The sequence below is a fragment of the Temnothorax curvispinosus genome, unplaced genomic scaffold (genome assembly GCF_003070985.1).
Source record: "Temnothorax curvispinosus isolate PA1 unplaced genomic scaffold, ASM307098v1 QBEX01014974.1, whole genome shotgun sequence".
In the NCBI taxonomy this organism is placed as follows: domain Eukaryota; kingdom Metazoa; phylum Arthropoda; class Insecta; order Hymenoptera; family Formicidae; genus Temnothorax; species Temnothorax curvispinosus.
In genome coordinates, this window is record NW_020224754.1 from 219,534 (window position 1) to 231,477 (window position 11,944).

The 11,944-nt window shown below is 35.7% G+C and overlaps 2 protein-coding genes across 6 annotated transcripts in view; one reads left to right on the top strand and one right to left on the bottom strand.

Moving 5' to 3' along the window:
* Nucleotides 1-2,913: 2,913 nt before the first annotated feature.
* On the bottom strand, nucleotides 2,914-4,541 carry LOC112465179. Its single transcript, XM_025032612.1, has 3 exons — nucleotides 3,600-4,541; nucleotides 3,370-3,520; nucleotides 2,914-3,177 (listed from the first exon to the last, which is right to left on the bottom strand). Exons 1-3 carry the CDS (start codon nucleotides 3,637-3,639, stop codon nucleotides 2,928-2,930), a joined length of 441 nt encoding a protein of 146 aa, XP_024888380.1. The 5' UTR covers nucleotides 3,640-4,541; the 3' UTR covers nucleotides 2,914-2,927.
* A 329-nt stretch (nucleotides 4,542-4,870) lies between these two features.
* The window catches only part of LOC112465178 (solute carrier family 41 member 3-like), a 17,349-nt gene continuing 10,275 nt past the window's right edge, over nucleotides 4,871-11,944 (top strand). The window contains exons 1-3 of one of the 5 annotated variants that reach the window (XM_025032608.1): nucleotides 4,871-4,958; nucleotides 7,782-7,865; nucleotides 9,670-9,918. The gene's annotated coding sequence lies outside the window, so the exon portion shown is untranslated. Of the gene's footprint in view, nucleotides 4,959-7,432; nucleotides 7,866-9,504; nucleotides 9,919-11,944 lie in introns of those variants that run through there. The other 4 variants (XM_025032607.1, XM_025032609.1, XM_025032606.1 and 1 more) reach the window with 4 other exon arrangements.

The following is an 11,944-nucleotide window of genomic DNA, read 5'->3' on the forward strand; positions in this document are numbered from 1 at the left end:
ATTAAACTTGTCTACTGGGTAAACAAAAAAAAAGTACAAGTGTGATGATATCGGATCGAAACACACACATATATACTTACAAGCGACGAATTATTATTAAATATTTACCGGAGTGTGTGAATTAGAATATGTACATAATAAACCGGCCGGGAAGAGTCACCGTAATTTTCTATGTTACTTTACAGGCTATAATTATTGCGAGGTGTATATGCAATGCGATATTACTGAAGTTATCGAAAATCGAAAGACTGTAATCCGCACGAAGCTCCGTGTGACGAGTTCATAATTTCCGCCTTATCTTTCGACCGTAGAGTATCCTTTGTATCCGATTATCAAAAAGCATAAATGTACATTGAAGTATGAATATTTAATATACAACTGCGCAAATGTGTGATGAACATGGCATAATCAAATCCGAACAGGTGTCATCGCGTTTCTCGCGACGATCCGCCGAACGCTGTCCTTTTTAGATTCTTTCAGACTTTCCATTCGCGATTTGAAACGTAAAACAGGTCAGGTATAATCACTCTTGTTCATTTCTATTCTAATGTCACTTAGGAAGGACGTCACTATTGTGCGTCTGTATCTTTGCGAAGGACGAAGTCGCATAATTAACGAGTCCTGTCGTACATTTTTGCCAAAGTTCTTCTCGAGGACGAATTTATTAAGTTTTTAAACACTCTGCCAACGTTTTAGATCGGTAAGACTCACGCAGATATATCGTACGTATTAGCTTTTGTACGTGACACGAGAGTTTTCGTAAACAAGACGATATCGATTCATTGCGCGGTAATCGCCACCCTCTCCCATCTTAAGTCTTAACGGTAATTTAGCGTGTAAGAACAGCAGCAAAAAAAAAACGAACGTTCCTATGATAATGCTTTCATCTACCGTATATATATTTAATAAGTATTTATGCGATAGTATAATTATAGCGTTTATACCGTATTCTCTATGACGTTTTCGTTTTCGTATTTTCAGGAAGTGACAAACGGTATTAGCTATACACGATAAGTTTAGTACGATCTTGTGAGATTAAGAATTATTGTGTATCTATATCTGTGAGATATATATATATATATATAGATATATTATATATAGATAAATATATAAATATATATAAAGAACTGAGAGTAATATAATGATGTGTGTATGATTAAATTAACTAGAATGAGAAACTATTGCGCGAGAGAGTGCACGCGTCTTCTGTAACTGATTTGTGTAAAAGATTGTATATCAATCACTCGCAACTTTAACTCGTATAGAAATACTATACATACCTAACATATATAATATTTTAATTAAAGAGCCAACTCGGTAAATATAGAAAGAAGGAGATAGAGACCAAGATATTTAATACGTAAATTTAATACGTAAAGTGGCGGCCGCTATACAATGATATTTCTTTTACACAAATTAGATATGTGATATGGACGAAGAGTGTGCTGTGCTCCGGTGTCAAAAAAAAAAGTATTTTTACCTGCGACCGAGAGATATTTTTGAAATTCACATACGATCGTGACGACGATTTTGTCATAGAGGTAATTTCTTTCGCGCGTGCATCTCTGCACCTTACCTTATATATTGTATATCTCTCTTTCGTGCATGACATTTTTTCGGGGGGAGGGGGGCGGCCCGTTGGCGTAATCGCCGACGCGCGACTGAGGGTACAAAGTGTGTGAGAGGGAAATGAAAGCGTGGGAGGAGGAGAAATCCAAAATCAAAATATTCAAAATCAAAATTACATTGTAAGTTCATAGAGATTGTTCGTCGGATAAATATTATTTGTTAGCCAAGAAGATAGTTGGACACGTCCAATAATATAGTCTAACAAATATTAAGCTCTCGTTGTTCTTTTATACCCCACCCTCCAATTACATATTTTTTACAAATAAGTTCAAGAGGAATCCTCGAGATATATTGTGGAGATATCGTATCTGAGAATCGTATGAGGAAATAAATGTAAAATAAAACGAGAAGGCAACTGCAAGAATACTGAATTTTAGAAAAATTGCGAGATGAATAGTAATGCTGTGGGTCTATTGTGTAGCTCTTAACGACAGTTTCGTTATCGTTATATTTGCGTTGCGCAGATATTATATATGGTAAAAAAGCTGCGTAACGACAATATAACGATAACGAAACTGTCGTTAAGAGTTACAGAATAGGCCCACAGGTCTATTTGCATAACGGGAGAATTCTATGTACAATAATAAATTGAGTTTTCAGCGAATGTTTCTGGACATACCGTTTCGTTATTATTTTCTTTTTTGTATTATAACTATTTGCTTAACCCAGATGATAATACTACGCAGGTAAACAGTTATCGAATAAATGGCACTTCTGCACATCAAAAGTAGGAGAGTGTATCGATAAAAATTGCGATAAATAACACGCCTGATAAAATCGACATTACAAGTGGCAGTGGTGAAAAAAGAGATTAATCGTCAAATCAGTTGCGTCATAATTACGATCAATCTTTAACCATATTGTATGGCTGATGATAAAAATCCGGTAATCTTTTTCTCTCCTATATCTATGTAACAAACGCGATTACATTTCTCATGTACCTTTCAAAATCTTTGATGCGACACGCGATAGAAAACAATTTCCTGTGTTTTACGTAATAAACTTGGAAACGTATTCGTAACTCCCTTTTACAGAAAATAGAGAAGTCGTAATATTTTTTTGCGAGAAAAATAAATTAAACAAAACTTTAATACAGAAACCGATAAATTTTCAAATATTTCATTAATTTTAGTAGAAATTGCAGAAAATCTGTGAGTCCTTTAACTATACATATATCGTTTAAATAATTATATAATATAAATAACATAATCAATATATGAAAATTTTAAAAATACTTTCTAAATAGAAGTAAAATTTTTATTTATGTATCTCACATATAAAAAACGTCTAAGCGACAATCAAAATTTCCTCGCGCGACTGGAACTTGCGGTAAAAAACATTTCATTCCCATAACGAAATTGGAGCCTTTCCTTTGCACATTTCAGGTCGCATTGCTTCAGTCCAGGAATCTTATCAATGGTACAATGACGCGTGAAAAATTCCGATCTTATGTGTCGAACTGCAAACCCCGCCGGATTGAAAACATTCTGGATACGTTGAATTCGCTCGTTACCGCACGCAAACAGAGAGGGAGATAGATAAATGTTTCTGCAAAATTACATTACGTACACGCGAGATGAGCGCGACAGACACAATGACGTTATACAACAAATAGTCGCAGAAAACAACGGCATCGTTATTATTATCTACGCACCGTAAAAAAATTATTGCGCGTGACATCGCAATAAGAAAAACGTATCTCCGACAACGGAGATACGGAGTTTTGTTCTAATCTTTTACCTATAATTGTAGAATAGACGCGTGACCACCTGTCGGATAGCTTTGTCCTGAGTCTTTGACCGCGGCTGTACATATTTCTGAAGTGTCGCGTTGCGTCGCGTATCCTCCTTGACGTCCGTCGCGTCGTGAGAAATCAAAGCTGCTTGTCCCTCTGGGAAAACGAGCGGAAATTAAACAGGGGGACACCGCGCGCGTGACGCTTAGTTCTGTATTTATATTCGTATATTTACGTTTATATTCGTCGAGCAACACCGTATCGTCAACTTTCATTATCGTCTTACATCGCGGTGAAATGAAACAATAAACGGCACACAAGACGCGCACACAATGCTCGCTTTAAGAATTTTATCGTGTAATTCTCCATGGTGTTCATTATCCAAATACGACCTATTATCTAGATCTAGAAGCAGCGGAATTTTGAGTGTCTGCAATAATTCCGAGATAAAATACAGGAATGTAGCACTATGTAATTTAACTGTGTATGATTATTTAGAAGAACATGAATATTACCAATTACCATGACCGAGTGACATACTTAAGATTAACAGAACACGTATTTCTCATTAATTAAATTAGAGTAATATTCAGATAATTAACGGTTCACTACTCTTGATGTTGTCGACGTTTATCGCCGTTGAAAATCTTTTATATCACTATTGCGAAAGTGTCGTACATATCGCGTTTTTCGTTTACGTAGCTTGCCACGCCGAATGCTAAACAGTGTAAACAAATTTTACAACTGCTTTATCGCACACTCTAGACGACGATAATTCCGGTGAATACCCCGGGCTCATTTTCCTTCGATAAATACGATTGTAAAGTGTCTCATAAGTCATGCGCACACGTGCGAATCATCGGCAGTGAAGTACGATTTCAGAAGACGTTGCAAAATGCGACTTTTCTTACGGCAAAAAATAGATTTGGGATTCAAAATCAATACGAGATATTTTCTCGTAATTTTCATCGAAGTCCCACCTGTCCCAAATGTCCACAAAATTTATTTTTGTTTATATTTACAGCTTTATTAATTTGAAAAGACTTTTAGTACTTCTCTCTTCGTCGAAGCCTAAAAAATATTATATAGTAATCAAAGTTTTAATACTAGAAACCCTAATAAAACTTGATAGACAAATCGTACTAGAATTTCCCATTTAATAATTATTTGAAAAAACTTCCCAGATTTTGTGAATTCAATAATTATTTTAAAAAATTTTCAAGATTTTGTGGAGTATATGTATATTAAAATTCATCAATCGCAAATTCGTGTATTTCTCGAAACGCGAAGCTTGATAATGTTCCGAATGACTCGGAAATTACGATAAACAGCTGAGCTCGCTCGCGGTTTATTATTATTTGCTCACGAATCAATCGGCTCTACAGCACCAGTAAGTGTAATGCCGTCGATCAATGATGACTGGTGATTCGCGCGTTTTGAGTCTCACGCTATCGTGTATTCGGTTTTATTCGGCATGTTACGCGAAAAATTATTCTTCGCGTTGTGCGATGAGCGTGTGAGAGGATGTGTTCTCCAGACGGATATCTGAGTCACCTTGCAATTGTAGCCGAGGATCGATACCGGTGCAGTCCCGGTTAGTGAACTCATTTCTTTGAATAACAGTCGCAGCAAATAAGATTCAACGTGAAAGAAATCTGTTTATCTGTTTATCTAAAAATTCTTCCCCGCAATATTTGACAATATCGTTAACGATTGAAAAGATTCGTGATAAGATTCATGAAAGCAACGAGTACACGATTTTATAGATTTCAGATCACGTAGTAACATCATGTCCGTTCACCATTCCTTTATCGCTTTATCGCAATCGATATCTTTTAATAATTAAAATACTAGCACGTTAAATGAAATAGCTTAGCATTCATCGCGAATCGAACGGTTCCGTACAACGGGCACAACGATTAATACAATTAATTGCAAATGTATGCGCATGCGATATTGCTTACTAAATAAGTTCGTAAGGATAGTGATTATAATTTCTAATAGTCAGTCGATAAGTCAATTCATATTCGCTGCATGATAAATTATGTGTATTTCTCGCCGAACGTAGTCTCCAAGAATGTAATTAATAGTAATTATTAAAGGAAATTCCTATTTAATCGGAAAAAGTACTTGTTTCGTTACGTATATGCAGATCTTATCTCAAATACTGTATATCCTACAAGCAAAACTACCGTGCATTTATATTACATAATTCCAAACGTTTGCAACGTGTAAACAACTTATCATACTTTTTAATTTGAAAAAAAGGAGTAATTTTTTCTTGCAAAATTATACAAAATTAAGCTTTACTAATTCACAGGTAATTTTCATGGGTAATTCATAGATGAAATAATTTTACTATACTCCGTCCAACGAGAGATCATGGTTGATCAAACATAAATAACGATTGGGCACAAAGTCGCAACAAGGTGTTCGCGTTAAATTATTTTTATTTTTAATAATGTTGGACAATATCTATTAAAAATAAAAATAATTTAACGCGAACACCTTGTCGCGGTTCTACGCCCTATCGTTATTTATGTTTGATCAACCATGATCTCTCGTTGGACAGAGTATAGATATTATTTGCAGGAAAATTTTATTATCTAACATTTTATTATACGGATATATGACGGAAACTAGTGTTATTTGATCGACGGATTTTCCCTCGGATTTCCAGAGTTTTTACTAAAATTTATTTTCTTCTGACGTACATGTGTGTGGTTTTCCTCTGAACAGTAATTTCTTATTTCCTCGAAATATATTTTCTATTAAATTTTTACAGGAAATTGAAACATACGAGGAAACAAAGTTATAACTTTTATGATAATAATTAAAATCTATTATTAGAGACCGTATCAATACTGAAGTTATCATTAATAACTTTTGATAATATATAGCTTTCACAAAAGATTATTTACGAAAATTATTTACCTCACACTGAAAAATGTTCTTTTTCTAACTTGCGTTCCTTGATTCCGGTCAAGCTACATGATTGTCAATCAAAATTGTGAGTCGAAACTCGACAAGTGTAATTGTCATTAATGACCATTCGCGGGCCAAAACGTCACCGTCGCCGGATGACGACACGCGCGTAATCGCAGACGTGTAATTACGCGTGAAGATGATCCACGATGGTCTCTGCGACACGCGGTGTTTCCCCGTTTTTGACTGTTACGAGATAGCCGTGAGTCTTGCATAAAACCTTGCGCTCGCGTGTCCGGTTTGCCGATCGCGTAGCCGACGTCACGGCCGATACAATATTCATGGGACATACACGCGGAAAGTTGGGGCGTATATGTTGATTAACGAGCGAACTTGAAGTTAACGTAAACGTATGTATGCGAAGTGACGTGCTTGTCACGTACCACAACACTCTGACATATAGTACTTTTTGGTGATTTATTATTATTTATAGCACGTTTTTATTCACAACTTGTACGTGCCTTTCGCTCAAAACTTTAACGCTCTCGGAAGATCCAAAAATCTTTCGTATAACCAAGGAATTAAACATCTCTCTTAAGAAGATAAAAAGAGATTTTTATCTGAAAGTAATGTTTAAAGAATATTTCTCTTTTAAATTCTTTTTTGGGAACTCTTTTTACTGAAAAAAATTGCAAAACTAATAAAGGTATATCAGATTGAATAGAGTAAAAATACGGCTACCTGCCATGGGTCGAATATGGTAGGTAAAATAATAGAGCACAATAGAGCATACACATACATATACATACACATAATGCTATTATGTTTGTGCTTCAAAAAGTTGAAACTGATACATAAAAAGCGTATTTTTTGCTCAAAAAATCACTAAACAGCAAAACATGCAGTTTAATGAATTTAAGTCCGCCGACATAACATGTAGTCCTTTGTCTTCCAATTTCTTTCAAGATTTCCAAATTTCAAAAAATTTTTTGTTATTAATTCTAACTTTAATATTAATATAATTATTAATAACAAGTTTCAATTATTAAAAGTAAACATTTTGTTTCCTTATTCTAATTTCTTGTTAAGATCTGACAAAGAACATATTTTGAGGAAACTAGAATTTATTGTACAAAGAAATATGCGTATACGTCAAAGGAAAAAAAATTACCGTCCTTTTTTCTGGGAATTAAAAAAAATCATCCTTTGTCAATCTTTCAACGTTTCCTTAGAATCTTTCAAACAAACAAGCTTTCTGCTAAATAAGTTTTCTATACACTGTATACACTTCTTTTGTGTGGGTGCTTTTTTTCCGCCTATTATATCAATTCTTTTAGAAAAGACTTCACAAATGCACTGATTGCTAGTATTTCGACTCGTCGTGTCTACGTAAATATGAGTTATTATTACAAAGAAACTCCCTTTTTCTCAACAAACCAAACTTGATCCCTCTGAACTCTTAAAAGGCTTAGTTCTCTTTCGTCGCTCGTAGCAGCTACATCATCTCAACTGAATCCTCCTTGCAACTTCGGTTTCGCCAAGCGCCGTCGTCGTGAAGTCTTTAGTCAAGCGAGAGGTCAGTATTTCTATTTATTTCGTTCTTTAAAAAATATTAACATCGCGTCGCGTGTGTGAACAGTATGCACAAATCGACGCGTGATTCACTCTTCGCGGTGCACTGACGGTCGTCTCGAAGTAAATACCTTAAAACCCGATTAAACGATTCGCCGTGACGCAAACCGTTCGACGTCGCTTACGTCACACTTAAATAATAATCATCAACGCCGTTCGCCGTCGCAGGGTAATAAAAGGTTTACGTGCTCGGCATACGGTATCAACTGCCAATGATAATTGAAGGCACGCGATTCGGGCATGTCAAGCACACAAGTCGTCGACGGACGTTGAAAATCTTTCTTTTAAGAGTTGAAGGTTTGGAACAAGGATCTTCCTATAAAACGTTTTAAAAGGTCAAATACTGCAAAACATAAAAATCTCGTGTACGAATATCCGTATCTTTTGAGAATGAGATTCGTCAACGAAAAGAATACTGATGATGAGCGATTTGCATCAAGTGACTGAGTAATAGTACGCGATCTAACAATAAATCTTGATATTAAATCTAATTGATTGAACTTCAGATTATTCATTAACGAAGTGGAAAAATGTACGTTTAAATGATCATAATTCATCGGTATTTCCGATACTTTGTTAATAATGTGCCTGATGAGTTTTCAGTTTATTAATAGTGTATAGTAACCAGTTTCCTTCTATTTTCAACTTTCGTTAAATAATGAAATTGCATGCCTTGCGCTTAAAGTTATTGATTGATCTTAAATTCATTATGGAAGAATGACGAGAATTTCATTGAGAAATTACAGTAACATAATATTATTATGTTACTGTATTATTAATGTCGTTATTGTATTTATAATGTATTATTATGTTACTGAATTATTAATGTCGTTTGTGTTAATTTTAAATAATTCTATAAAATATACACCAAATTATTTTTCCGAGAGAGAAATGACTTTAACAAATTTTACGGATAAACTGTCACCGAGATTCGATTGATAGTTCACTTCAAGGATCAATAATCCTTTTAATGCTTTCTACTGTGCAAACATTAACGCGCCATATGTCTCGCAGTGTAAGAAAATTCTATTTAACCCGTTGGCTGCCATAATGGTCGCTAATGACCAACATTGTCCAAACATTTTAAAATATACTTGTAAGAAATAAATACTAATACAAAATTTTGGATAACATAAATAGCTGGACAAGAAAGTAAAGTAAAAAGCGCGCTATTTATCACTGTCACATAAAGATAAACTTTAATTATATTACATAATATTTTATCATTATACGCGATAACGAAAGTCCTATGGCGCGCGCGATAAAATACGTAAAAGTCGCGAGCAACGCGTTAAATAATTCATTAGATTAATTTTTCCTCCTAGAAGAGAAAATCCGGATTCCATAGAATTGTGTAAATGCATCTCAACGTAAATCCCGTAATTCTCGATAACATTCCGTTCCTCGGGAACTCGCGGGGCGATCCCCCGCGTCGAAAGTCAGGTGGGGAAATTCGATGAATTTCCGACAGCCGCTCGCGAACCGATCTTTCCTAAGGCGAAGCATACGCGATTCGCCTTAGGATCTGGCTCCCACCTACCCGCGCCGACGAGATAGCGCACGTGCATACGTCGACACGACGAGGTAGACGCACGAGCGCCTGAGTACAAGTAGGAGTACCTACTGACAATCGTGCGGCGGCTTCCTTTTATCAGTCAAGCCGAACCGCGCGCGACAAACGTACGGACACCTCCGTGCGGTCTGAAAATCTAACACGCGGACACACCGGGGGCCCTTTCTTGTCACAGTGCGCGACACTTAACAACGCTGGAAATCCTAACGGAGTGCTCGAACTTGTGCTCGCGGGCGGCTTCACGTGAGTCTCGCGAAAGAACGCGCGTCAAACTTCCGGACAGCGAGATATTCGCTCGCGAATCGGTACCGGGGCCGTCATCCAGACCGCTGGTACCGTCCTCAAAGTCAACGGAGTCTCTAGGAACGAGGGCTACATCGGTGAACTTCGACACGCTGGCGCAGATTCGATGTGAGCTTTCTACGTAAGTAACAAATCGTCTGTATCTGGATAGTCTTCTTTTTTATTTTTATCTGCAATTGGTTTAATCCCGAGAGCTTTGTTGTTTGAGTTATCACGAAGTCCGGACAATCAGATAGACGGTTGATCATTGATAAATATAATCGAGAGATTTTCGTGCTTTAATCCTGGAAGGAAATAAACTTAACGCTTGCAAATGTACCCGAAAATCATTATTTGTACAGTAAAAACCGAACAAATGAATTATTTGTGATCACTTTGGTATATAAAAAGAAATATCAGAGAAATTTCTATAAATGTGAAATAAATATAAGACGAGCTAAAGCTGCGTTTCAATATTCACTGCCAGTACTGAAAATCTATAGTTTAGGTCACATACACTACAGATTTTCACTATAGATTTTCACTATAAATTTGCGCTGTACAATTTGTGTTAAAGTTCTAAAATATCCGAATAGATACAAAACTAAGTAATTAGTTGCGAAAATTCTTGAAAGCCAGTAAAGATAAAGGAAGTCTAACTTGCAAATTAATATTTAGAACCTTTTCAAAATGCACATTGTAACTGTACTTTCTTCTGCAATAATGCACCTTGTCTAATAATTAATATTAATGACTTCATGAAGGGACACGACAAAATGGAAAAACTGCTCGCAAATTTCGAATAACGAATAATTTATGCATAGAATGCGCGTACGAAACGATTATCTCGCGAGATATCGCAATTTTCAGCGCGCAAATTATCTTGAACAAAGTCTAAAGTAGAAAGATATTATTTATCTGTTTATGAATACTGTTTGTTCTCTTGCGAGAGTATGTTATCGAATAAAATTATAATATAGTATCATATCATGAAAAGCATTTCTTCATTTGCCACGATAATAGTGTGAAGTGACTGATAAATATACGTATTCAATCGAAACGCCTGATCTAGCACAAAATTAAATCACTATTCACAATTATATTAGCATTAAATTTAATTCATATAATTATACGGAAGAAACAGTCGTAATTACATGTATACAGTTATAATTACAAAAACACAAATACATGTTGAAATAATTATTAATGTAAAATTAGAGGTAGCGATCTATCAAGCTCAATTCAGTGAACACTAATTATTTAAGTTTGTAAATACAATAAAGTAATAAGCAATTTATCAAAATTAAGTCAACGTTTATTTATTTTGCTTATTAAAATAAATGGCAGATACATAATACAAGGATATAAAGAGTTTTCCCAGATTAATCTACTACTTAATATAGTATTAATTATCATATTTTTTTGTTACCTATTATTTCTGCTGTTTATAATTTATTTCGTAATTTATATTTCATTTACAATTCACTTCGGTCGATCTAACTCGGACTTCTCCTCGATTTTTGCGAGGATCGAAAAACTGCAGACCCTTCGTGGGCAGACGTAGCAAAAGGTGCACGCGTCCCTTTTCCGCGCACGCACGCGTAATTCAGTTCCCGCGACACGTGCGATCAGATTAAGTTGCGAACGCGAGAGAGCTTCGGTTGCCTCCATCACCCCAAACGTGCGATCAGATTAAGTCGCGACGCTCCCGCTGATTCTGCATATTGCGTTACACACACGAAGTGTCAGGAGCACCGAGTCCGTCGCGCCGCGCCCGCGCCGGTCGGAGCAACGACTTGACCACTCACGGTTATCGCTATCAATTACCGGAGATATACTATTAAGAAATGTCAATGATTAAAAGAAAGGTTTGTTAAAGGAAAACTACTTCGGCTACTTCAGCCATCAACAAATATCGTCTGATAAGCAATGATGCGTTTAGATAGGGTCGAGCGTTGCATAAAAAGACTCCAACAATCTTTCTTTTTTTATCTTATTAAAAGACATGTGTGAGGGAAACGAAATGAATAAAACAGAAGAAATTTAAGATTTTTGTATCTGGAGAAATAAATATTGCTGAAGTTAAAATACGTACATTTTTTAAAATTATAATAATTAATCATGTGCGTTTAAATTTCCTGTTTGAGAATCGAAGTTCAAGGATCGTA